At 34.5% G+C, this 26,049-nt stretch overlaps 1 protein-coding gene across 1 annotated transcript in view; it reads right to left on the bottom strand.

Annotated features, from left to right (window-relative positions):
• The window catches only part of LOC150079265 (uncharacterized), a 359,584-nt gene that overhangs the window by 91,984 nt on the left and 241,551 nt on the right, over positions 1–26,049 (bottom strand). The window contains exons 12-14 of the mRNA XM_090383011.1: positions 22,156–22,256; positions 13,013–13,139; positions 622–769 (exon numbers count right to left, since the gene is read on the bottom strand). Coding sequence (XP_090239137.1) covers positions 622–769; positions 13,013–13,139; positions 22,156–22,256 — 376 coding nt within the window. The remainder of the gene's footprint in view (positions 1–621; positions 770–13,012; positions 13,140–22,155; positions 22,257–26,049) is intronic.

The following is a 26,049-nucleotide window of genomic DNA, read 5'->3' as shown; positions in this document are numbered from 1 at the left end:
AAATCTGGACCAGCAATTTCAATCCCGTTCAAAAATTCATAATTTATTTAGAATATTCTTAGGGACTTGGAAACTTCGTATTCAATTTCATCTCAAGAGATTAATCGATATCCCTTGTGAAATATTTGCAATGAAGTGGAAACTACTTTTAATATATTATTAATGAATCAACTAAAAGTTATTTATTTTCCCTTCATTAATCACCAAATGGAAAAATGCAAGTAATTTAAGTAAAAAAGAAGTCAAACATGCCTGAAATGTAACACAATATGTACATTAATTACCTAACCTGTTTTGTTTTTCTCTGGGATTTTTTAACAGATTATTTATAGTAAATAAAGGAAAAAAAGCTACTTTATTTATGTGTGTGACTGCAATACACTACCATTCTGGCAGGCCCAGTCTCTCTCTCATAACACTATGGCAAGGATAGTAAAGACAAGGCATTTAAGTGATTGAATTAATAGAAGGTTAACAGATTAACATAATTTTATGTACACTAGCAAAATGTAGGCAATGATTGTGGAACTAATTGCTATTGATAAATTTTATATTAAATAAGAACACACAAAATAAATTGCTTTAAAAAAAAAGTTTCAGTTAATTTTTGACTAAGCTTACCGGTCAGCTGAGATTGATCAGGCATTATTCTTCTGTAGGATTCATCTCCTGACTGCAGTTTCATTACATTTAGTTGATCAGCTGAACGTTTGGTATAAGGAACTTCTATAGCAGTGTTTTCCATCTTATTCTCTTCTTTTTTTTCTACCTGATGCAAAAAAAGTTCTTAGCATTTTTTGAAGTAAAATAGCCCAGTGGGTATTTGAAAAAAAAAGTATGAATTTTTGGAAACTTTATTTTCTACTTTCATTCTCATAAATTAAGTGATGCATTTTAATTTCTAAACTCAGAATTTCAGTGCTAATTTATAATTTTCTTTCTTAGTCCTCTCCAAGCAGTGGTTCAGCCAGGAATTTAAATTAGGGAGCCCAAAATAAAATACTGCAAAGCGTCTTGACATTCATTCATATTAAGACACCTGGCACCAAATACATATAATGACCCAGTTAATGATTTTCAGATTTATGCCGAAATATTTAAAATTATGAGCTCAGTAAATATTAGGTCTGTAATTAAATAAACAATTTTCTGTATACCTTTTCCTTTTAATTTGAGACAATGTACATGTGTCCTCCCTGGGAGGGAGGACATGTTTTGCTAAACAGTTTCTATTTATGGATGTGCATGAGGATTTGTTTTTTTTTTACACATGTAGGTATATTTATACCCATATACGTATACTCAAGTATCAAGAGTACCATTATACTTTAGACTTATCCTGACTGCAGAAGAATACCAGATGATAACAAACAAGCCGACCGGGCTAGCCGAGTGGGTAAAGTACCTGCCCGGCAACCCAAAGGTCGCGGGTTCGATTCCCGCCTCGGGCTTGGATCACTGTACTGCAAAAACCTTTGGAGGTGCAATATGGCCACAGAAGCCGATGCGCCAACAACTACCAAATCAAAAAAAAAAAAAAAAAAAAAAAAAAAAGATAACAAACAGGCTGATAACAATTAAATTATAGTATTTTGAACACAGTATTTGTTCAGATTACTAATTACTTACAGAGCGAGTTCAGAATCAATCATTATTACTGCACGCCAGGGTTCACGCTAGGCCGAGATTCTGGGATCCCGGTAATTTTTTTCCAGTATTCAAATCCTGGTATTGATAGAAAAATACAAGTTTTTTGGTACTAATTTAAAAAATAATTATCCATGATTTATTCACATAAAAGTTATAAAATCGACAACAGTAAATCATCAATACTGCTGAATTTGCAAATGAGGGATTGTTATACACAGTACGAATACAACGGAAACCTGAAAGCGTCGTGAAACTGTAAAACAAAATCTTACAAATATATTTCTCTTAGTAAGTATAGTGTGTGTGTGTGTGTGTGTGTGTGTGTGTGGAAGTAAAGCACTTAAGGAATAATGAAAACATCATTACAGAAATATTTCCATTAGTGGCAGTAGGCCTGGTAGTGCAATTAAGGAATATGGTAAACAATGGTATGGCAGGTGCGGAAGGGTTAAAATTAAAAGCTTCTGAACAATAGTTTAATCCCTCTATTATACCTCTACTTCAGGATGCGACATTTAGTGCATTTTGGGAAAGGGTGTTGGTATGGAGCAGTTCAAAGGTATTGTGATCTAGAGGTAAAAGATGAAAGTGTTTTGTTGTGTGGAAAAAATATTCTGTTTTTCCCACCTAAGGAAGAAGAGTGAGTTTAAAGAATAACACCATGATTGGGTCATGTTTAAATTAGATAGGGGGAGATACGTAAATGCGTGCAAACCCTTCTGAGGTTTGCACATAAGTTTGCATATAAAAAAGTAGTACAAGGGACGATTGTAACTTGCAATCAGTTCAATAAATAAATAAATGAGAAGGAAATAAATAAGGTGCTCGCACCAAAGTATGGTTTGTGGTTATTGTTCGGAGGGGTTGCAGACTTCCAGTGGTAGTTCTGGGTTCAGTTTGGGTCCAGTTCTGGGAGTGTCCAGCTATATAGTGAAGGGTTCTGCTGGGCATGTTTCTGTGCTGGAAGTTAACCTGGAAGTTGAATAACAAGCCAGTCAGACAGTGCCCCGGCTTCTACTACTGCTGTGGTGATTTCCTTCAGTATTAACAGAGAACTGTTCTCGCAATCCCGAAATAAGACAGTACTGGAAGAGCTATACAGCAGAGATGTAGAGTTCAACTAAGAAGAGAGAGAGAGACACATCACCGCACTCCGTGGAAGGAACCCGCACAAAAGAAGGTAAGTCCTCTGAACTGTGTTGTTTTGGAAATGGTACTTAGATAAAATGGGAGATTATTTTAGAGTAAGGTTGAAGTTGAAGAAACACGAGAAATAAGGAAATGTTTAGTATTGAGTTGGTTTATTGGCTGAAGTTGTGAAGAAAATTGCTGTTGTGAAGAGAATTGATATTGGTGATTAAGAGAAATATGAGGAAGCGATTAAGACTGAATTAGTTTAGTGTTTGAAGCTGTGTAAAATTTCTTTCAATTATTAATTGAGAGAAGTTTTATGGAAATGATAGCATGTATTAACAGATTAAATGAGAAAAATGAATAGATTAGATGTAAATGAACACCAGTTAGGTATTGTAAGTAGATTTGTATGATAAATGACTTTTGTTTTATATTTGTGTCATTGCTCTTGAGAAACTGACACCTCACATATAATATATATACTCTTGTGTGGGGGGGTAATATCCCTCAGCTTCTGGAAATTCTAATTTTTTAATGCAGTCAGGTAGCTTGTGGGGCTTTAGTGCTTGAGGGGAGCTGCTGTACGAAAATCACAACAATGGCCATTGACGGCAATATAAAGGTACAGGGAAATAAAAATTAATAAATAAACAAATAACCCCCCACAACTTATATTTGGTTTCCTCACCAAGCTTAACAGTAAGTCCCTTTCTTTCATTAATACAGATATAGTGCCAAAAAGGAAATATTTTTTATTTTTGATAAAAAGGAAATAAGATTTTTTGAAGATGAGGGAATAAAGGGGGGTTAAACTGCAACTTGTCTACAACTATCTCAGTATAAAGCACCAACCAGCACAGAATCCAAAAGAATGTTTTCTGCCGCTAATTAAATATGTACCAAAATTAGATCCAGTTTAAACGATAACGCTATTGAGTTTCTTAAGAGCTCACTTTATTCGGACAGGTAGTGTGGATGCTTATTTTTTGTTTTTAGAATAATTGTATGTTTAATAATTTTTGCTAGAATATTTATTGTAATAAAAGTTTGATTCAAAACGTGAATTCAAGTAATTACTTTTTTTTCCCTTTATTGCACCTAATTGTCATCAAAATTTATTGTGAAAAATGTTTTTTTTTTTTTGGAATACCGGTATCCTGGTTTTATAAATTAAAAATACCGAAATACCAGTATTAAGATTTTAACTGGTATTGTGAGCCCTAGTTCACGCCCTTCAATGATGTGAGAACTAAATTTTTGAAAAGATAAGGAATATAACCATCAATAAAAAAAAGAGTCAACCTTATTAAAAATATTTTAATATACATTTGATTTGAGGATCCTTAATAAACGCCTAAATAAAAATAATGAAACATATTACAAAAAGCAGAACTTTTTTATTAGGATAGAGCATATCTTATTATGTTCTATTGGTATATGATATCTGAGCAGTTTCAAAACTGGTGCTGTGCAGACTGCTGAGGATGGTGGAGGTATCTCTTCACTCTAATCCAAGAAATAGGGAGGGATGAATCCTCCATCCTCCTAAAGATAGGTTCACTTTTTCTTTTAAATCACAAAATTCAGTTTTTAAAGTTGTATTTTGAATAGGAAGCTTGGATTTTGATTTTGGGACAGAAACACACAGATGGCTTGAAAGTCAAAATGAACCAACAAATAAATTCTAAAATTGAAAGTCACAAGCATCAACAGGTTTACCAGCAGTGTTCATGAATAAGCACTATTGGGAAACCATATCCTACTAAACAGGAATGCTATTTAATTCATATCATCATCATCTGCTAGTTTAAACAATGATGGTGTCAAAACAGTGACCTACTACTCAGGTGCCACTTAATATGAAAATAATTTATGAATGCACGTGGTTACAGTTTGTCTGAACATGCAACACCACATTTACTTTTCACTACCTTTCATTACATGTTCCAGGAAGTGTACTTACTAACCATTGTGAAAAACATAGTAAAATGAGTACATGCCAAAAGCTGCACCTTCACAGATATGAAATATCATTATACTGTTTCTTTCATTTTTGAATAACACACATGAACCTTGCTACAATGAAAATTTTACTTTAAACCCCTTTTTTTTAGTTTTGCAACGGCTGGAAGCTACTGTGGTGAGAATGCATAACTGTCAGTCTCTCGGAGTTATATCCAATGTGTAAGAAAGATCCAAGAGAGGAGAAACACATACTATCTTACCATACTAACATACTATCTTACCAAAAGTCATAGAACACTTGTAGTTATGAACAAAACCAAACTGACCACATTTTCCTTAACCCAGACTGTGATGCTTGTTATGAGATATTCTATCTTGAAAGTGAAAAATCAAGACTTAACATGGAAATATTCTAAAATGGATTGCAGGATGGCTGCAGGGTACAAAGTAGAGAGTTGTGATTAATGGATATTCTTCAAATTGGTGTAACATCAGAAGTGAGGTCCTCACCAAGGATTGGTTCACTGTTGTTTCTGATTTTCATAAAGACATCGATGAAGGGATAGAGGGCATTATGTCAAAATTTGCAGATGTAAAGATTGGGAGAGTTGCTAATGATCAATGTCAAACAGAAATCCTTCAGGATGACTTGAGAGGCTTCAAGAATGATCAGGAAAGTGGCAGCTACATTTCAATGCAGCAAAATGCAAGGTTGGGAAATAGCTTATACACTTGATGTTAAATTAAAAACAGTAGAAGAAGAAAGGGATTTGGAAGTGTGACATGGATAGATGTAAATTTCTCTGAGCAGTGTAAATAGATAGCCAGGAAAGTCCACGGTGTCCCATCAATGATTTTTTGAACAATATCCTGTAGAGATAGGGAGGTCATAATCCCACCGTATAAGGCAATTATAAGGCAACGTGTAAGACGCATTTGAAATACTGTGTCCAAGTATGGAGACAGTATTTCAAATGCGTCTTTCAAAAAAAAAAAAAAAACATTCAGCTTCTTGAAAGATTTCAAAGATGGACAACTTGCATGTTGAAATTGGCCAAAGGGAACTGTATGAGGAAAGACTTCAATCATGTGGGCATTGTTATGAGGAATCCTAGGCATGACTTTGGATAATTTGTTATATTTCATGCTTACTTGTACACTTGTCAGTTCCCCAGTCAAGGACCAATATACTTTCTTATTTCATAACAGTGTCTGGTAGCTTCTTACACTGAAACTGACAGTGCTGATACTGCAAAACATTTACTGCTTCATTTATTTCTTTAGCAACACCAAGAAATACTGGAAACTTGTCCATGAAAAATTTCAAATTTGAAAACGGGGCACTGACAACTGATTAAATTTGTGCTATCTTGGCATTTATAAGATCCTTTTTCAATGGGAATTTGTGCACCATGTAGTCACATGTAGAAATAAAGTATATTCTCATTTAACAAACTAACTGAGCCTTTTCCTCTTGTTTTAGGCTCTACATGAGCCTGGCAGAAGAAATACTAATGACTAGGTCAGAATCAGCCTTCTAGTTTAGTGTGCTATTGTGATCAACTTCCAAAATGGAAGCAGAAGATTTAAAAATTGTTGACATAACAAATTTGCATATAAAATTCTTCAACATATGTACGAGTAAAGATTTCAATATTTGTATGTGCAGTACATTGGATTGTAAAACATTTGAATTTGGCATAACAGTTAAAAGAAACAAGAAAATTGCTTTATTTAAGCCAGAAAAGAGGAACAATTCAACTCTTTTTCCTTGGGGGGGGGAAGAGCTCATTAATTTGTCTTCTTTCAACACTTCTTTTGGATATGAACTGAGTAGGTGGCACTCACTAATAATTGCTTGTTGCACTTTTCAATATGGTAACTGTGAAAAGTGCTCATATGGCTTTCTGCACTGCATCTAACCACCTCTTCTCTAAATATACTTGTCAAAGAATGCTACTGTTTTCCCAGTCTAGTTATACATTTAACCAAAGAGAAACAGTAATGCATACACACATGCTTCAAAATCTTTTTTACTTCAGTTGCAAGCATTACTAAATATTCATTCACTTTTATAGAAAAGCATGCAGCTCCCTTTGTCATCAATTATATTGCAATGGTGATACAGGTTAAACAGAATTTAAAAAAAAAAAAAAAGTCAGATTCCCTATTGTAAATCCAGAGAATTATCAGCTATGATATTCATTCAATACATTAATTCATTTGGAACAGGAAGAAACATGTTCTGATACAGTTTATGCTAAGTAAATCTACGTTTTGGAGAAATTACGTCAGATTGTTTAGGAAACAATCTACTTGGCAGAGACCATAGTTTATTTGTATCATGTGTATCTGGTAGGAAACAATCTGTTAGCAAATAGGGAGAAATCTTGTTTTCTTAGTATTATTATTTTTTTAATATTGATTGATTTATAAAATAGCACTTGATTGGTTCAATTATTGAATAATTGCATTATTATAATAAGTTATGGGGTAACCTTAGAACAAATACTCACCAATTTTCAAAGATCTTCTTCCACCCCATACTTGTTTTATTTGGCGATCAACTATTTTTACAAAGGATCCTCCTCCCTCCCATATAAGCACAGATCTCTCTCGGGGAACTTTACTGCTATATTCATCAACCTACTTTTTTAAACTTCCTTTCTACACATTCCACAACTTTTAATTACCACATTTTCTCAAGTACTCTGCACATTTTTTTTCTAAAATATGCAATGAGAAATCTGTGTGCATGGCTTATTCACAAATTTAAATTAAGAGGCAGAAAAAAAAAAAAAAAAAAAATCAGAAATCACGCTGCTGATAGAAAATGTGAAAGAACAAGTTAAAGTACTGATGGTGCAAAGCAGGTAAAAAAAGAGGGGCTTTTCATGGCCAGAAAATGAAATAACCTGAAATAGAGAAGTTTTGTGTATACCTAAGTGAGAATTAACAGGGTATAATTCTGGGTTTTCAGTGTCAACCAAAATGTGCCAGTTAAAGATTACAGCACTGGACAGAGAACAAGAGAATCCAGAGATTCAAGACAACCCAAGGATGGGTGGTTAGATTTTTCAAGAAACAATCTGTGTATTAAAAAAAAAAAACAAGTGTCTCCCAATGACTTAGAGAGAAGCTATTGTGTCTTCAAAGGTACATTATCAGTTTTCCGCATCAAAATTCATATTTTATTTCCTAAATTAGTAATGTGTATTTTGTATACCTGTGTAACACCTGTGTATTTTGAAATTCCCCTCAATACAACAGTGAATACCATAGGTGAGTAGAGTGTTATTACAAGGACTGGTGGCAACAAGAAAGAATGGTGAACTGAAATGTTGTGCATCATGGCAGAAAATTGTTGCCATACATCATCCAAGAAAAAAAAAAAAGATCACTACCAAAATTGAAGCTTTATGAAATATGGAACATGTAATAAACTCAATGGCACTGACAATGACTACTTATGGGACAATGATCTTATCCACAAGCCCAGCTGCAGTTCAAGAAAGTACTCAAGAAGAGTACCTACACTGGTATATTTTTATTTTGATATTTTTGGCTGATTTGAGAACAGGACTCTGTTTCACAGGTGTGTATGCTTTAAGATCAATAAATTCATGTTTTTTTCCTTTTTTTGTGTCTTAAAAAAACAAAAACAAAACACCATGTGTATCCTGTACGTACGAAAGATGTTTTATTTTATGTGAAAAAATCCTTGGCTTGGAAGAGGTTAAAGGGGTTTAGTATGAAAAGAATCTGAACACGTTTAACATTTTAAAGCAATTATTTTTTTTCGACAGTTTCATGAATTTGAGGTTGCAATACAAGTTCAATAGGTAATTTACTTACAATGGGTTTGTGATAGCTAAAATATGATACATACACTTGAGATTGGAAAGAGTGTAAATGTCTTTGAAACACAGCATCAATTATAGTTCCATGATTAGTAGTCGATACAGATCTAGAAGTATTTAACATTAGTCCAAATTTATTTTATAAGAAATCAGCCAAAGGTTGGATTGAGTATCTGCAAAATTAACATTGAAATCTCCACTAAGTATCATTGATATTCGGTCGCATTTCTTGTGAGAAAATTGTTGTAGCATTGCAACTCATTCAATTATGTAAGGAAGTAAAATTAAATGGATGAATTCAATGATGTGTTCCACCTTTTGGTTAGGTCACATGTAAATGACTACTGACAATATCATTTGACCATTAGGAAGAAGGCATTCAGCTGCACAAGTGTCTCCAACAGGTCTAACACTCACGGATTTTCCAACAGTTTGTCAACAAATCACTTCCATATGAGAAGTAACAACATGAGTATGATTTTCTCTCTTATGATAAACTGCTACACTACCAGCGTTGATCTTCTCATTTGAATTGAATGACACAAATCGAAATTAGGTATGCTTACTTCTTTGTTATTTAACCACGTTTCGGAAAGTAAAAGAAAAATTGGATTGTTGTGCGACTGCATCGGTGAGATCGTCACCGTGAGCACGTAAACTTTGACAATTTAACGTTAGAATGGAAAGATCTTGTTGTTTACTGATGAACTCATATAAAGTATCTTGCATGGTAAATAGAGGATTACTCTACAACCTGGTCATTTCAGATTGAAATGCAAGAGTGAATGTAGTGTTTCTCAGTCCATGATAAAATTTCTTTTCTACATTTGCAGCAATTTTTTTTTTTTTTTTTTGTTTTGGTAGTTGTTGGCGCATCGGCTTCTGTGGCCATATTGCACCTCCCAAGGTTTTTGCAGTACTTTGATCCAAGCCCGAGGCGGGAATCGAACCCGCGACCTCTGCAGCAATAATGTAAAGATCACTGATATCGGTAATTCGAGATAATGCAGCATAAACTAGTTGTTTTTTGTGACATTTCTCATATTCATAAACTATGGAATTGAAAGTACCTCCCTGAGATTTATGGATGGTAATAGTACATGCCGGTATTAGTGGAAAATTATTTAGTTTAGCCGAGATCATTCTGTTGTTATTCAACAAAACACTCTTACTTCTCCTTTTGATCAGTACGGCTTCTAAATCAATTTCTCCAGTCATAGCAAACCAATGAGGCTTCGTTCTAGCAGGTCCCTCAAAGACAAAGCTGGTTGTTGCAGTATACTCTGTCTAGCCAGTTCAAGAATCAATTGAAAATCGTCAGGTAATTCATTTGAACTCAAATCTTCTGGATCGAAATCTTCAGGAAGTTCTTGGATACAATTTTGTGATGTCGACAATTCAGTTTCTTGATGAGAAGTCAACGTAGAAGGTTAATGTTGATCAAAATCTTGAGAAGCAGATTTTGTTAAACTCTGAATTTTTTTCAATCTTTCTGTTTTTGAACTTGTTCTTTTGTCGACATGGGAATCTTCTTTGGTGAAAGAATAAAAGCCTTGAAGCTTTTATTCTTGCATACTTCTCTCGATTTCCCTCAGCTGGAGTTTTAGCCATCTTCGAAATACTTTTATAGGTATTTTTACAATTCAATAGTTAGTGAAATCCATTTGTAAACTAGTATGACATCATAATCAAAAACTACTGCAACAAGTTATTGTTTGTTGAAGTGGTTGTTTTATTGTTGCACTCTTGAATTAAAGCCATTTAAATTTTAAGCAATGAAATGGTCTCGTGTGAAAGAATATTCTTTAATTATTCCCATGTTTTTGAACTCGTTCCTTTTTGACATGAGAGGCTTCTTTGGTGGCTTTAAAACTTTTATTCTTGCATAATATTACTTACTCTACCGAATCAACATTACTGACTGAGTTAGTGGCCTTTAGGAAGTGACATATGTCATCTCCATATCTTAGTATAAACTTACTCTACTGAATCAACTACTTATGCTACTGAATTAACGTTAGTGACTGTGTTAGCATTGTTAGCTCCATTTAGGAAGTGATGTAATTTGTGTCATTTAAAATCTAACAGCTGTCTAATAGGAAGTGACGTAATTTGCATAATTCAAATCTAAACAGTCAGCTTTCTTCATTACCAATCAATTGCATCATTTCCATTACAAGACAATTTCGTTACTAACTGATTTTACTCTAGTGTCGCCATAGATGTTTCCACATCAAAATAGGGCAGACAACTTATTCAACTTATTTATTGATATTCAAGCAAATGTGGCTTTCAGAAATGTATAATGTTAGAAGAAAATTCATATCACTAATGGCAAATGATGCAAGTTTATATAGAATCCAGCATTAGCCAACACACACACACACACACACACACACACACACACACACACACACACACACACACACACACACACACACACACACACACACACACACACACACACACACACACACACACACCCCCTCTAATAATTATATAATTTGTCTAATTCTTCTTTAAATTTATTGAAACTATCCATCCCCACAACATCAGATGGAAGTTTGTTCCAACAATCAATTGCTCTCTGGCTGAAAGTAAATTTTCACACATCTATCCTACACCCATTCTTTTTCAATTTAAATTTAGGTTCCCTCTTATGTGTATTGTATAAGCAAAAGTTAGGATGACATCTGCACTTAATTGACTCAGTACATTTATGACCTTAAACACTTCAATCAATTTATTATGGGATTACTGCTTCCCATATGTAGCACCTTGCATTTTTCAAAGTTAAACCTCAATTGCCACTTCTTAGACCATCTGGCTAATTTTTCTAGGTCTTGTTACAGCATCATATCTGATTTTTGTCATTAACCACTATGGTAATCACATTAACCATATGTCTTCATCATAATTAATAAATATTGAAATCAATAAAGAGCCCAGCACTAAACCCTACGGGACTCCATTAACAATTAGTCCAGGAAGAGCAGTGCCCATTAATAACTGCTCTCTGCCTTCCATTGCTCAACCATTCTTTATCCATAACAGTAACTTGCCACTAATGCCAGACTGCTGCAATCTGTGTAGGTCATTTGTGTGGAATGGTATCAAAAGCTTTGCTGAAATCATCTAAGTATACAATGTCAAAATTATTTTTTGCAACCAGTTCCTTTGTTACTTTAAAGTAGCCAATCAGATTGATCAGACAGAATCTTCCTTTCATGAATATGTGCAAGATAATCTTGCATTACTTGTTTGATCACTGATCCCATTATTTTCCCTGGAACAGAAGTCAAGCTGACAGGTCAATAATTACTCACTTATCCCTCTGATCCCACCCCCCATATGAATAAGGCAGACATCTCATATATCTTATAATCAACGCTGTGCAAAGCCATGATCTTAGAAATGCCACCTTTTCAGAATCTCAGAACCCAGATATTTGAAGGAGAAGGTGAGGGAAGTAGCAAAAACAGCCCTGACAGTTTTTCACATCAAAACACATTTTTACATTAATCTGTAACAAAAAAAAATAAAATAATAATAATTTGTTAAATATTATTTATGGAGCTAAGCAAACTTTGTTACATTAATGGTCTCGAGGAATCCAACAGGTCCCAAAAGTTAGAAATTTAGAGTGTGAACATTTATGAATATTTTTCATTGATTTTATACATTGGTATTATATATATATATAAAAAAAAAAATTGTGTTCCTTTTAATATCTTTTTGTGCAAGCTTCCTGACAGTTTCTTGCATACTTGGAAATGCTGTTAAACAAAAACAAACAAACAAAAAAAAAAAATAAATAAATAAAAAAAAAAAAAAAAAAAAGCCACCAGGCAGAATGAATCCATAAATTGCATCAATACATCTTCTCGACAGCAGTAAACATATTTTATTGTTATGAAAACAAATATCACAGTTAAACTTGAAAATAGCCAAGATCTTAGAATTCAAGGAATATTCTTTCCTTGTGTGGGAAAGCTATCAGTACAGCTGGAATCATTTTTATTCCCACACTGCAGGTATAGAATTAAACCAAATACACAAACAAACAGAATTTGTAAACAAATCAAAACAAAATCCCCCAAAGTATAATTCCTATGCCTGGATGGAAATAATTCTATATTCAAATATTGCTTGCATATTTTAAAATTGCTTATTTTTACATTAAAATTATATTTGACACAACTATAACCAAGTAAAACAGAAGAATCATAAAAAAAAACAGAAAAGAAAAAAAAAAAAAAAAAAAAGATTCAATAGCCAACTAAGTAAGTGACACACATCATAATAACATGCAAATAGCAATAATAATAAACACTAACAGTGTAAGAAAACGATGCTTCAGACAGAGAGAGAAAAGGCGTTTTCTACTGTAGTTTGCATCTTACTTCAGTTTGGCAACTTTCATCATTGGTGTTATAAGACTTTGCTTCTAGCTCTCCTTGGAGTTCTTCCACAAGGTGGGATCTGGCATTTAGATTCTCTTTGCATCTTTCCACTTCATCATTTAATGCTCTATATAAAATTTCAAGGGTAAGCAATAAAACTTTATGAATACTTTTTAATAACATTACAAATTCATATAAAAGAGAGAATATAAAAAAAAAAAAAAAAAGTTAATGTAAAAAAGCTCCTACTGGCTACTACCAGTAGGAGTTTTTTTTACTTTAAGCATTCAGAAACCATCTTCCAGGCTTCTGTGCTGTTTACAGATGAAGCTGGTTTCATGAGGGGTGGAATAGTTAATTTCTGCACCATCTATCTGCAGGTTGAAGAAAATCCTTGCAAGATCAAACATTCAAAGCAGCAGCAGCAACAATTCAGTATCAATGTCTGGGCAGGGATTGTTGAAGACTATGTAAAAAAAAAAAATCAATGAAATTTAAAAAAGATTCTGAAAAGTAGCAAAGACTACTTTAGTTATGTAAACACTATAAGTAGGAAACAGATAAACCACACTGATTCACTAGATGTGAACAATATAACTGTTGATGATCCTGCTCAAGGTTGCTGATAAATATAATACATATTTTGCATATACATTGTCAGATATGAAATTTTTTTTTTGGAATGCAAGACGCGAGAAGTATATTATATTACAGGGAGCTAAATGATTTCATGATAACTGAAAGCAAAGTGGAAGACAAATTCTTGAAGCAAAACATAAAAATGTAAATAAGAGGTGGATGGGAGCTATCTAATTATATTAAGAGAGGCAGAAAAACCTTTAACCATAATTATGAAAACATCGTTGAATTCAATGAAGGTCTCTAGGAACTGGAGATATGCAAGTATGTCCCTAATTCATGAATGGAGGAATTAAATCAAAGTAAATAATTAGAGACCTGCCATTCTAGAGAAAATAATAGTCACCAGTTAAATAATTAATGCATGACCATCTAGACAAGAATGCCGTTATATGGCAGTCACAGCATAAATTTCTTAAGAGGTGATCTTGTGTGAATAATCTGATTGGATACTATGATACAGTAACAAAGCAACCGGGTGCAAAACTAATTTTGGCATTATATACTTAGATTTCTGAAAAGTATTTTAACACTGTTCCACATAAAAGATTGCTGTACAAACTGGAGCAATGTTGCACGGAATGAGTTACTGCTTTGAATAAAGGGATGGTTGAGTGGAATAAGACAGAGCAGTTATCAAAGTGAACTATTCTTCTTTGACTAATATTATTAGTATAGTTCCTTAGGGTTTAGTGCTGAGCCTATTGTTGTTTTCAATAATTATATATGATACAAAGGTTGGCAGGCCATTCAACAATAGTGATCAGAGTATGCTACTGTGCAACAAGATCTAGAAAAATTAGTCAGATAGGCTGAGAAGTGGCAATTGAAATTTAATATCAATAAATGCACGGTACTATATAAGTGAGGCAGTACTCCCAGAATAACATACTAACTGTATGGTGCTAAACCAAGGGTAGTAGAGAATGAGAATGAAAAGGACCTGGGAGTAATAGTGCAGTCAGACATGAAGTTCTCTGAAGAGTGCAGACAGGCTGTCAGGACAGCTAATGGGGCTTTGTCAACAATATAGAGTAATTTTTCCAGCAGGGATAAAGAGCTGATTATCCCATTGTAGAAAGCAAAGGTTAGGCCACATATTGAGTGCTGCATACAAGTCTGGAAGCCTCATTTTAGGAAAGATGTGGGTCTGTTTGAATGGGTGCAGAGAAGAGCAATGAGATTAGTGAGGGGGGGGGGGAGCTAAAAGGTACTCTTAATGGGAAAGACTTCAGTTCTGCAAACTGCAGTGGCTGGAGACTAGACACCTTCAACAAGATCTGATTGAGGTGATTAAAACTGAATGGATTAGATAAGCTAAATATGGGTAGCATCCTTCCTCTTGCTCAGACAGCACACATGAAGGGGGAAAACTTAAATTGAGGATGGATGGTTGCAGGATAGCTGTGCAGAAACTTGCCTTCAGCCAGGGGGCAGTGATTGTTGGAACAAACTTCCATCTGGTGTTCTGTAAGTAGATAGAGGGGATGTACAGCTGATTCAGGAAGAGTTTTTTTATATTTTGGCTGATACTGTATAAGGCTGCTTTCTTGCATCATCTCTAATACTAATAGGCCCTTTTGTTTAATTCTGCTAGCACAGAATTACTGTTGATACTAATAACTTCTGTACTGGTGGTTCATATTTTTAACAATGGTACTTCCACTCATTCCAGCTAGCCTGGTAATTAAATCAACTGTGAAACATATGCTGCACTGCTTGTCCATTTGCCAGACATCAATCAATTTGATTATTATTTACTTAAAGTCCCTAGTTTATTCCACTCCCGTTACCAATCCTGACATTTCTTGCCAGTGACAGTTGGAGAGAGGAGCCAGTGAATTTTAGGAACGCCAGATATTTTTGAGTACGTTAAACGGTCTATAGCAAGGCCCGTTCAGAGGTGCATCAAAGTTCACAGAAGTCAGTTTCAACACTAAATTTAGAAGTAATGTGTACACGTTAACATTTGATTTTTGATAGAAATAATAATTTATTTCTTTGATTTATTTTATGTGGCATGTATTTACACCCTCAAAATTTCAGAAATACAGAGCTCTGCTCATCTGGACATTTGTATTACATTAACAACAGTTGTTCTCATTATGACAATGGTGTCAGCGCGATGGGTCCCAAAGTTGTTGAACAGCAGATCAAAAACACACTTGAGTTGCTAACTCAAGTGAACATTTTACATTATTTTCAAGTAGATCCAGAAAATTTCTTTCATGGTATGTGACCAGGGATGAGATGTGGGTCCATCACTCTCAGTCAGAGACAAAGGAGCAGTCCAAACAATGGAAACAAAGCTCTTCACCCCCCCCCCTCCAAAGAAAGGCAAGTCGATTCATTCTGCTAGCAAAGTGATGCCATCAGTTTTTTGCGATGCTAATGGAGTGCTGCTAGTGATTGATGGAGAGCTCCAAAATGCCAGACAGTCAGAGGACCATATGATGCAGACCCTGCAAGGTAATAGAATGAAAAAATCAGACATAAAAGCTGAGGAAAACTAAGCAAAGCAGTCGTGTTCACAAGGATACCATGCCTACTCACAAGTCTGTCATTGCAATGGTTGTACTGCATGAGTTTAAATTCTTGAACCATCCCAAATTCAACTGATGTAGCACCATTGAACATTCACCTATATCCTAATTTGAAAAAATACCTGGCTAGCATCCATTTTCCCACCAACAGTGATGTCACTGCTGCAGTGGATGCACACCTGAAGACCCAAGAGAAATGTTTCTTCTGGAATTAATGCATTGCAGCAATGTTGAAAAAAGTGTATTGACTCTACAGAGGACTACATTTAAAAGTAACATATCAGACTCCTGAAATAAACCTTTCATACTCAGGCTATGAACTTTTACATTAATTCTGTATGGCTATCTGTCCATTCAAAGCCCCTGACAAAATAGTGGAGAGAAGCAAAGTGGATGAATGTAATTTTCCATTTCCTCTAACCCTTTTATATTTATTTTTTTCCTTGCTCTTTTATGTTATTTTTATTGTTTTTCAACATGGTTCTTTAGCTATAGAATATACAAAGTTTGTATTTAACTAATTTTTAAATAATTTTTAAAAAATAATAATGAATAAATAAATAGGCAAACTGGGTGCTGCCAGCACACCAAATTGCTAGTTAGTACAATTAGGCCTTAAAGCCTGAAATGCCTTCATCCAAATTATAAATACACAGCAAACGCGAATCCAGAAATAAATAGGATCATGCCCTAAGTAAAACAATGTGTGTATAATGTTTAATTGATAACTATTAACAACAGCATTAATGCCACATATCTACAGCACCCATCTGAAAATTAACAGTTTATTCCTTTATAGCACATGAAACAAAATAAATAAAAACGTTTATATATATATATATACATACAGGCACTCTTCTACTTACATACAAATGACTTATGTACAACTCGAAGATATGTAAAACGCACAAAGCTATTGCTATGTTTGGTTATAAGAATCAATTTTGAACACCTTTGATATTTTTCTAAAGCACATTTCTGGAGGTCACTACTACCATAAAACAATAAAAACAATTAGCAGTTTCTGGTTTATTGGACTTTTCTGTTAGTGCAATCTATTAAAAACAGATAGTAAACTCGATCTTGTTGCATTTGCGATGATACCGATAGCTGGAATTCTGTGGAATTTTGCCCTATTATGGTGAAATGTGCTTCCCCTTCACTGAAATCTTCAATCATATAAAATACATAAATAAATTTTCAGAATCTTCTCTTCATTCCTATTTTTTGAGCTTCGTAAAGTTGTTACTCCGTATCCCACTTGCGCGTATCGTGTTAGTTGCAATTTGTGCGTTCAGCATTCTTTGTTATTGAGTGCATATTTTCTCACTGTTTTAAATTTTACGATAAAAAAAAAATGTCAGTGAACAGAAATATCAATTAGTTATAAATTAAGCTATGTACGTAAAAGTAAATTTATTTTTAATTTGCTAACCTGTGGGAAATATTTTTCCAATTTTCATGCATCATTTAATTTTGTTAATTGGATGAAGTAAAGTGTAAATTTGTGCTTTATATCTTTAATTTTATAGCCTGTGGATAATATTTTTCCTATTTTCGCTTATTAGAATAACCGTTTAATACAATTAAGATTCAGTTCGCAAACATGATCACAATGATCGGCACTTACTACATATTGTATAGCGAATGGTATTTTATTTTGGAGAGTCCATCGTAAAGTGATCTGATGGTAGATTAAATTAGTTTTAAATAAATACTGTACTCTACATTATTATTCAATTGTAAGCTTCATTTAACTTGGTTACAAATAGTAAAATGCTGTACCTGATGAAGTTTGTTGGGGTTATAATCTCAGTGCGTTGTACTGTACTATACATGTATTTTGTATCTACAAGAACCAAAGTTGGACTTACATACATGAAAAAAAACCGATTAAGTAAGTAAGTAGAGGAGTGCCTGTATATATATATAATTGGCAAAGAGTAGTGAATACCTGGCAGACATACCTCATTAAATTATGGAATACATGTAAATAAATTTGTTAGATTGTTAATGAATATATGTGTATATACAGTGCTTTTTTTTGGGATGGTGCACCATACCGGCACCTTTATTAACAGTGAGGTGTGACATCTGGATGCAGTACATTTCGAAATTTGTAATATTCAGTAAATTTTTTTTTCAGATGTTTATCTATTATTTAAATAAGTTTAAAGTTAATTTACTAAATTTGCATTTTTCATTGTCTATTATTAAGACATTTGCTATATAAAACTTTTTAACCATTTTTAGAATTTTAAATTACTCAGTCGGACCTCTGTTTAACAAACTCCTTTATAGAAAATTTTTTTGAATTCCCCTTGGTAATTACATTTAAAATAGTTTCCCTTGAGCAAAGAAAATTTTAATATAACGAACGGATTAGGAGAGACTTAACTGTATATACACTGTTCGGACTTCTGGCCTTCAGGCAATTTAAATAAAATTTCTTTATTGCTACTAAGTATGGTACAAGTACTATAAACAATAATACTCATCACATCGACATGGCCAAGAGTTTAGGCAATTAGTGCTGCTGCTAAGAAAGAATTAAGAGAACTAAAGGGGTTACCATTCTACAACTAAGTGGTACTCATAAAACCTACCCAACAACTTGTCCCACATATGGAGAAGCCGTGCTGGCAAAAAGTGAGGGGATCAAGGGGTTCTGGTCAATCTACTGCTGTAAGTGCCCAGTTCGAGAATTAGGAGAGAGTGATTTTCTTTTACCCCAACAAATACTCATCTGTTGTTTCATGGAAGTGTGTCATCCACTTTTCCATAAAATTTCCCTATCTCTGTTTATGTGGTCACAGTACCTGAATGACCCCAACATTTTGGACAATTTAAAAAAAAAAAAAAAGAGTAGAAGAAAGAAAAAAACAAAAAATTCAAAATTAGTGACAATATCAATGACAAGAGAAGGAAAATGAGGACAACGAAGATATTATAATATTGTGCGCATCACGTATGTATGAAAAGAATATCGTATCTTAATACGTTATGTATTAAAAAATTGTTTTGAAATGTTAGAAAATTTATTTATTCCCACTTATTTCTGATTCACTTACCATATTTTACTTATTTCTGAATGTTGAATTATTTTTCATCGTTGAAAAGGTCATATTTTTTTATAATGAAATTTTTGTTTAACAAATTTTTGCAAGTGAAAAATCAGTTTCATTATATACAGGTCCGACTGTAGATTTATTTTATCAGGGTTTATCTCAGGCATTCACAGGTGTTCTGTTTGTCTAAGAAGTAACACTCATTTCAGTAAACTCATGTACCTTTTTCTTGACTCCTCCCCCTTTGGAAATATCATTTCTTAAAGGCTCTGTACTGGTTCCCACTAGTTTTTCTGAGACTTTTGTTACAATGTAAAAGTTTGTTCAGCATTAATAACTTTGTATTTGTGCATTTTCAATTTAGACACAACAGTTTTATTCAACTGCCAGTGTGGTAAAGTGGTAACGAGATTGTGAGTGAATTAGTATTAAAAAAAAAAAAAAAACTGTTTTGAACCGTAAAGTAAAAAATGAAAAGAATTATTAGTTACTTTTCACTTTTCACAGTTAAGAAATTAAAAACAAGTGAGAATGTAAGTGAAGACTTAACTACAGTGACTGTGTCAAAGACTGGTTTTGTTCCTGATGGTATCCACATCCAACAGCAAGGGATAGCTGACATAAATGACTGGGTAAGTTGCTGGACTGTTGGTCAAAAAAATTACCTCTATGCAAAGTAATTTTTTTGGCTAAATTATCAAAATAAGAGACTGGGCTGTGCATTATGTAAACAAATTAGAACTCTTGGAGTGGAAAAGAAGATGGGCATGAAGATTTCTAAGGAATGGACAAATGATGAAGTTACCTATTTTGGTGAAAGCAGACAGCAACAGGTACTGTCTTTAAGGAAAAAAAAAAAAAAATTGATCACAAGGAAACAATAGGACATAAGCTGATATAAAACTGCTAGCAGTAGCTGAGAAAGAGCCCCTTGAAAATCTGTTTAAAGAGTTTATATCTCATGAAAAATTAATAACAACAAAAAATTTTTTGCACCGCATATAAGGTGGTCAAAGACAATCTTTGGCCAACTTATATGCAGTCTTTTCATAATTTTGAATCAGAGATTGACCTACAAGAACGGGACTGACATGGGTCGTACTCTTCATTCAACTAACGCTTGCATTAACATCTTGAATAACATTAGTGATGAAATGAGAAAAAATCTGCCTAATAAAATTATTGTTGAACAGTAAAATTTCATTGATAATTGACAAATCGAGCACGGTAAGTAAGAAATTCACTTTAATCATTTACGTTCGAACTTGCATATTTGACAGTGGATCAGATTCCCCATAAATTTCTTTTTTGGACTTGATCGAACTCGAAAGTGTTACTGCAAAAGGGATATTTGATTCTCTGCTCAATTGTCTTCAGTCATACAGTATGAAGGAAAACTATTTAAAAACTCACTTAGTTTGTGTCACATGTGATGGTGTGGCTGTTATAATGAGCAGTAAAAGTGGCATTAAGAAACGAATGAAAGAAAAATTCCCTTTCTTAACAGTGTGGCATTGTGCTAATCAACCATTAGAACTATCAGCTGATACTGTGAAAGCTGTTGCAGGTATCAATTGATTTAAAGCATTTATTGATAAAATTTTATGTCATGTATAATGCGTTGCCAAAAAATGCCAGAGAATTGGAGTACACAAACTCACTGGATATTAAACTATTAAAAATTGGCAGAATTTTAAGCACATGATGGGTGGCATTGACTTTTTGGTCTGTTTGGAATAATTACAAGGCATTAGTTAATCATTTTCAAGAAGCAAAGAATCACTTAAAGCGGGACCAAAAAGAAAGATGCATATATGAAGGACTACAGAAGAAAATTACAAATATAGCTTTATATTGGATTAAGGTTTAATGTGTGGTGGTCTTCAAGAATTATCAGACTTGAGCTTGGACTTGCAGGAGCACGATATAGATCTGTACTTGGAGAATAAAAAAACAGAAATTGTTGTACAACTTTTTACATACATGCCGCCAAAGCTGCCGAAAATCTATGATTTCAAGGAGTTTCACTTCATGTGACAGATAACAGAAGTTATTCTCCAATCATCCAGAAGCTTTCTACAGAACTTAGAAACAATCAGCAGAAAGCAGGCTGCTTGATAGTAAAAATGCTGGTTGAGTGGGAGATGGCAGAGAGTGGTAATCAATGGACACTGCTCTTTATGGACAAATGTTATTAGTGGAGTTCCCCAGGGTTCGGTGTTGGACCCATTATTATTTTGTATATTTATCAATAAATCCACAAAAGTCTTGCTACTGTGTGAGTGACCAACCCACAAGTTCCAGTCAATATCTGGAAAGTTAAAATCCCCCATTATAAGATATTCTGATTTACTGACCCACTCTATTTCTCTGACAATTGTTCATTATACTCATCAGATTCATTAGGCCTATAACACACACCTACTCTCATTTTTCCTCTCCCAGTGCTTATGTCACACCAAACAGACTCAACATTGTATTGTCCACCAACATCAATTGGATGCACTTCTTATATCCAGTTGGAGGAAGGAAGTTTAGCCACTACTTTAGTAAACATTCTATAATGAGCACAATGGCTGAATATTATTGTGGAGCCAAAGGGTACAGAAAATTTTCCTACACTTCTATATATTCTTCCAGTCACATAGCCCCCTGAGGAGCTGTTGTGGCCATCAACAAATTCCTCCAACTGCATCGATCAATCATGTGCTATACGAGCGGTATCGCAAAATGTCATGCCCAAAAGTTCACTGATCCCATCCTTCCACCTAATTATATATAGGAACTTCTATATATAGGAACACATAAAAGTGCAGAAACATGCTAAAAAAAAGTTGATGATGTGCTGAATTAGATCATTATGTATAATCTGAAAGTATTAGAATTTGCTTACTTCATTTCTTTCTGATGAAATTCAATAATACTTTCTTTTGCTTCCATCTCCTTTGAAAGATTCTCAAACTCAGCTTCTAGTTTCCTCATCTGTTCAACTTTCTGTAATCAAACAATTCAAAATTTTTAAAATACAAAGTCATATTTTTATTTTAACATTATTCTTAACTGTTAGTAGGTTAAAATAATGGGGATAAAAGGGTAACTGATCACCAATAACCCTAAAGTTTCACAAAAGGAACTTATGGGGATTTATTTACATAATGTTGTTGTTGTTGTTGTTTGGGGTTTAACGGCGCAAGAGCAACTTCGGCTATATTGCGCCTGTTCAAGTTTTGTTATTTCCTGTTACATTGTTACTGCTTTAACATATTAGATATGATTAGTTAAGTTTATTAAGCTGAGGTATGATAAGAGTTCACTGACGTTTGAGTTTTCTCCCATAATGAGTTCAAGGCTTAATGGCTCATTTGAATGCGATTTGAATGCTGATTGGCGGGCAATTTGGTATCGTGGACATTCTATGATGATGTGCTTCACTGTTAGTGTGGTCAGACACTGAGAGCATTGTGGAGGATCGTCTTTCATTAGGAGGTAAGAGTGTGTTAAATATGTGTGCCCGATGCGAAGCCGGGCGAGGATAACCTCTTCATGTCTGTTTGACCGAAAACTTGATTTCCAGGATTTCTGCTCTTGTTTAATTTGGTATAATTTATTGTTTGTTTGAGATTTCCAGGTCTGCGTCCATATATTTTCAGAGGCTTTTCGATTGATGTTTTTAAAGTCATTGAGCGGTATTTTATGCAAGTGAGAATTTTTGTTAGAAGGATGTTTTGCAGCATCATCCGCACGTTCATTGCCGAGTATTCCAGAATGTCCAGGAATCCAAGTGAATCTGACTCTTTGTTTGTTTTCCCGAAGGTGTAATAGGGAGGAAAGAATTTTTCTTACATACGGATGAGATGGATGATCCTCTGTCTGTAAAGCATATATTGCACTTAATGAGTCTGTGAAAATAATACTTTTTACGAGGGAAGTTTTGGCAATGTGATCTAGGGCGAGACTTATTGCAAACAATTCGGCACTAAAGATACTGCACTCTATTGGAAGAGACTGTGAGATTATGTTGTTTGGCAATGCAACAGCAGCACCAACGTGTGTGGCCGTCTTGGATCCATCAGTATACAGATGAGAATAGTCAGAGAATTGCGTTACATAAGAGGAATGAAGCTGTTTTATATGTTGACTTGGGATTTTGCTCTGTTTCCATTTTATGAGGAACATGTCACAGTCAATTGAACTGATTTTCCACGGTGGAACGGCTGTGGGGGTATCTTGGTAGATTTTATCCATACTTAAGTTCAATTGTGAGAGTATTTCTTTTAGTCGGATACCTGCAGGTTTGCAGATATGAGGTTTGTTCGTATATAAATTTTCCCATTTCGGTTTATACAAGTATTGCCATGTTGGATGTCCAGGAAGGCTTTGAACTTTCGCAGCATAGTTCATAAGAAGAACTTGTCTACGAAGACTGAGTGGGAGTTCATGGATCTCTGTGTATAGGCTATACACAGGTGAGGTACGGAAGGCTCCTGAAATAACACGTAATGCATTGTGATGAATTGGATCTAACCAGTTTAACACACTTTTCCTAGCTGAGGAGTAAATGGGAGAACCATAATCTAATTTAGATCTTATCATTGCACGATAAACATGCAAAAGTGAATAACGATCAGCTCCCCATGTCATGGCTGATACAGCTCGTAGAATGTTTAATTTCTTTAAGCACATTGTACGTAGATATTTTATGTGTTCTAGGAAATTTAATTTTTGATCCATGATTAGTCCTAGTAGCCGGATACTCTGTTTCAGTGGAATTTGTTGATTGCTTATCCTGAGTTCTGGATCAGGATGCATCTTTCGTTTTCTGCAGAAGTGTATTGCCGCTGTCTTTTGTACTGAGATTCGATATCCATTATAGATGGACCAGGATTCTATTTTGTTAATAGCACATTGGAGCTGCCTCTCGATTGTCCGCATATTCTGTGAGTGACATGATATTGTGAGGTCGTCGGCATATAGGTAGGTTTCAACTGTTGCTGGAATAACTTCTGTTACAGGGTTTATTTTGATAGCGAAAAGGGTTGCACTGAGGACTGAGCCTTGGGGGACCCCCTGTTCTTGATTGTATATTAGAGACAGAATATGATGATAACGGACTTGAAAAGTTCTTTTAGTCATGAAATTCTGAAGGAACTTTGGTAGATGGCCTCGAAGACCTAATTTGTACAATTCATGAAGGATACCATATCTCCACGTAGTATCGAACGCCTTTTCAATATCAAGGCATATCATTACAAGGTGTTCGTTTCGGAGAAAGGCATTGCGAATATTTGATTCAGCTTTTGTCATTATGTCTATTGTTGATCTATTTTTCCGGAACCCATACTGACTAGGACTCAGGAGGTTATGGAAGTCAAGAAACCATGTTAACCGATCATTCACCATTTTTTCTAAAATTTTACCTAGACAGCTAGTGAGCGCGATGGGACGATAATTATATGGATTTGAATGGTCCTTCCCAGGTTTTGGAAAGGCCAGTACAAACGAATGTCGCCAAGAGTCTGGATATGTATCCTCAAGGTATATCCTATTATACAGCAGTAACAGCATGCATAAAGAGTTTTTAGGGAGGTGTTTGATCATTTGATAGTGGATTCCATCCGGACCTGCTGCGCTTTCTTTAGATTTGGCTAGGGCTTTATGTAATTCATTTATAGTGAAGGATTGATTGTATGAAATCTCATGAGCTGCATGGAAATTGATTTTGTATTTTTCGATTTGAGCTTTATATGTTTGAAAGATTGGTCTGTATGACGTTGTTGCTGACAATTCCTCAAACGTTTCTCCTAGTAGATTTGCAATTTTTTCTGGTTCAGTTATGTCATGACCTTTCCAGCTTATGATCGGTTTAGGGACGGTTGTATATTTGCCTGAAATTTGTCTAATTTTATTCCATATTATTCTGCTGTCCGTATTTCTATTAATTTTGCTTGCAAAGGATATCCAGGATTCTTTCTGAGATTTCCGGCGTATATAGCGTGCTTTTGCTCTGGCTTTCTTATATTTTATGAGATTGGTGGTGGTGGGATACTTTCTGAATTGATTCCAAGCCTTATTTTTTTCTTTCTTTGCTTCCAAGCATTCTTCATTCCACCACGGCTTATAATGTTTATGAGACTGGTTAGCTGTCTTTGGTATTGCAATGTTTGCTGCAGAAATTATTTGATTTGTGATGTGAGTAACAGCATTATTGATATCAGTATGTCTTATGATTTTCTCATCTAGAGAAGCAGCATATTGGTATTTTTCCCAGCTTGCTTTGCAAAATTTCCATTTTATATCTCTTATAGGTTGCTGTACATCATTTGCTAGTAGATGACAAACAACTGGGTAATGATCACTGCTATAAGGATCATCGGAAACAGACCAGTCAAGGAGAGGAAAGAGAGCTGGGGAACAGATGGTGAGATCAATTGCAGAGGTAGTCCCTGTTGGTAAGTGGACATGGGTGTGAGTACCTGTGTTTAAGAGTGTTAGGTTCCTATTATTTATAAGTTTTTCAATCATCTGTCCTCTTTTGTCTGTATGAAGTGATCCCCAGATGATATGATGCCCATTAAGGTCCCCCATCAAACAAAAAGGAGATGGTAATTGTTCAATTAGATCCTCAAATTCTTGCAGTGAATACGCATGATTAGGTGGAAGGTAGAGCGAAATCATAGTCAAGGTAATTCCAGTCACGATGCGTACCGCGACTGCTTCAAGGGGTGTTTGTAGCTGAATATGCTTGGATGGAACATTAGAGTCAACAAGAATGGCGACTCCTCCATGA

Source organism: Mastigoproctus giganteus, chromosome 10, assembly GCF_048544385.1.
Source record: "Mastigoproctus giganteus isolate SK-2022 chromosome 10, ASM4854438v1, whole genome shotgun sequence".
Classification (NCBI taxonomy): domain Eukaryota; kingdom Metazoa; phylum Arthropoda; class Arachnida; order Uropygi; family Thelyphonidae; genus Mastigoproctus; species Mastigoproctus giganteus.
This window is presented reverse-complemented; position numbering and strand designations above follow the sequence as displayed.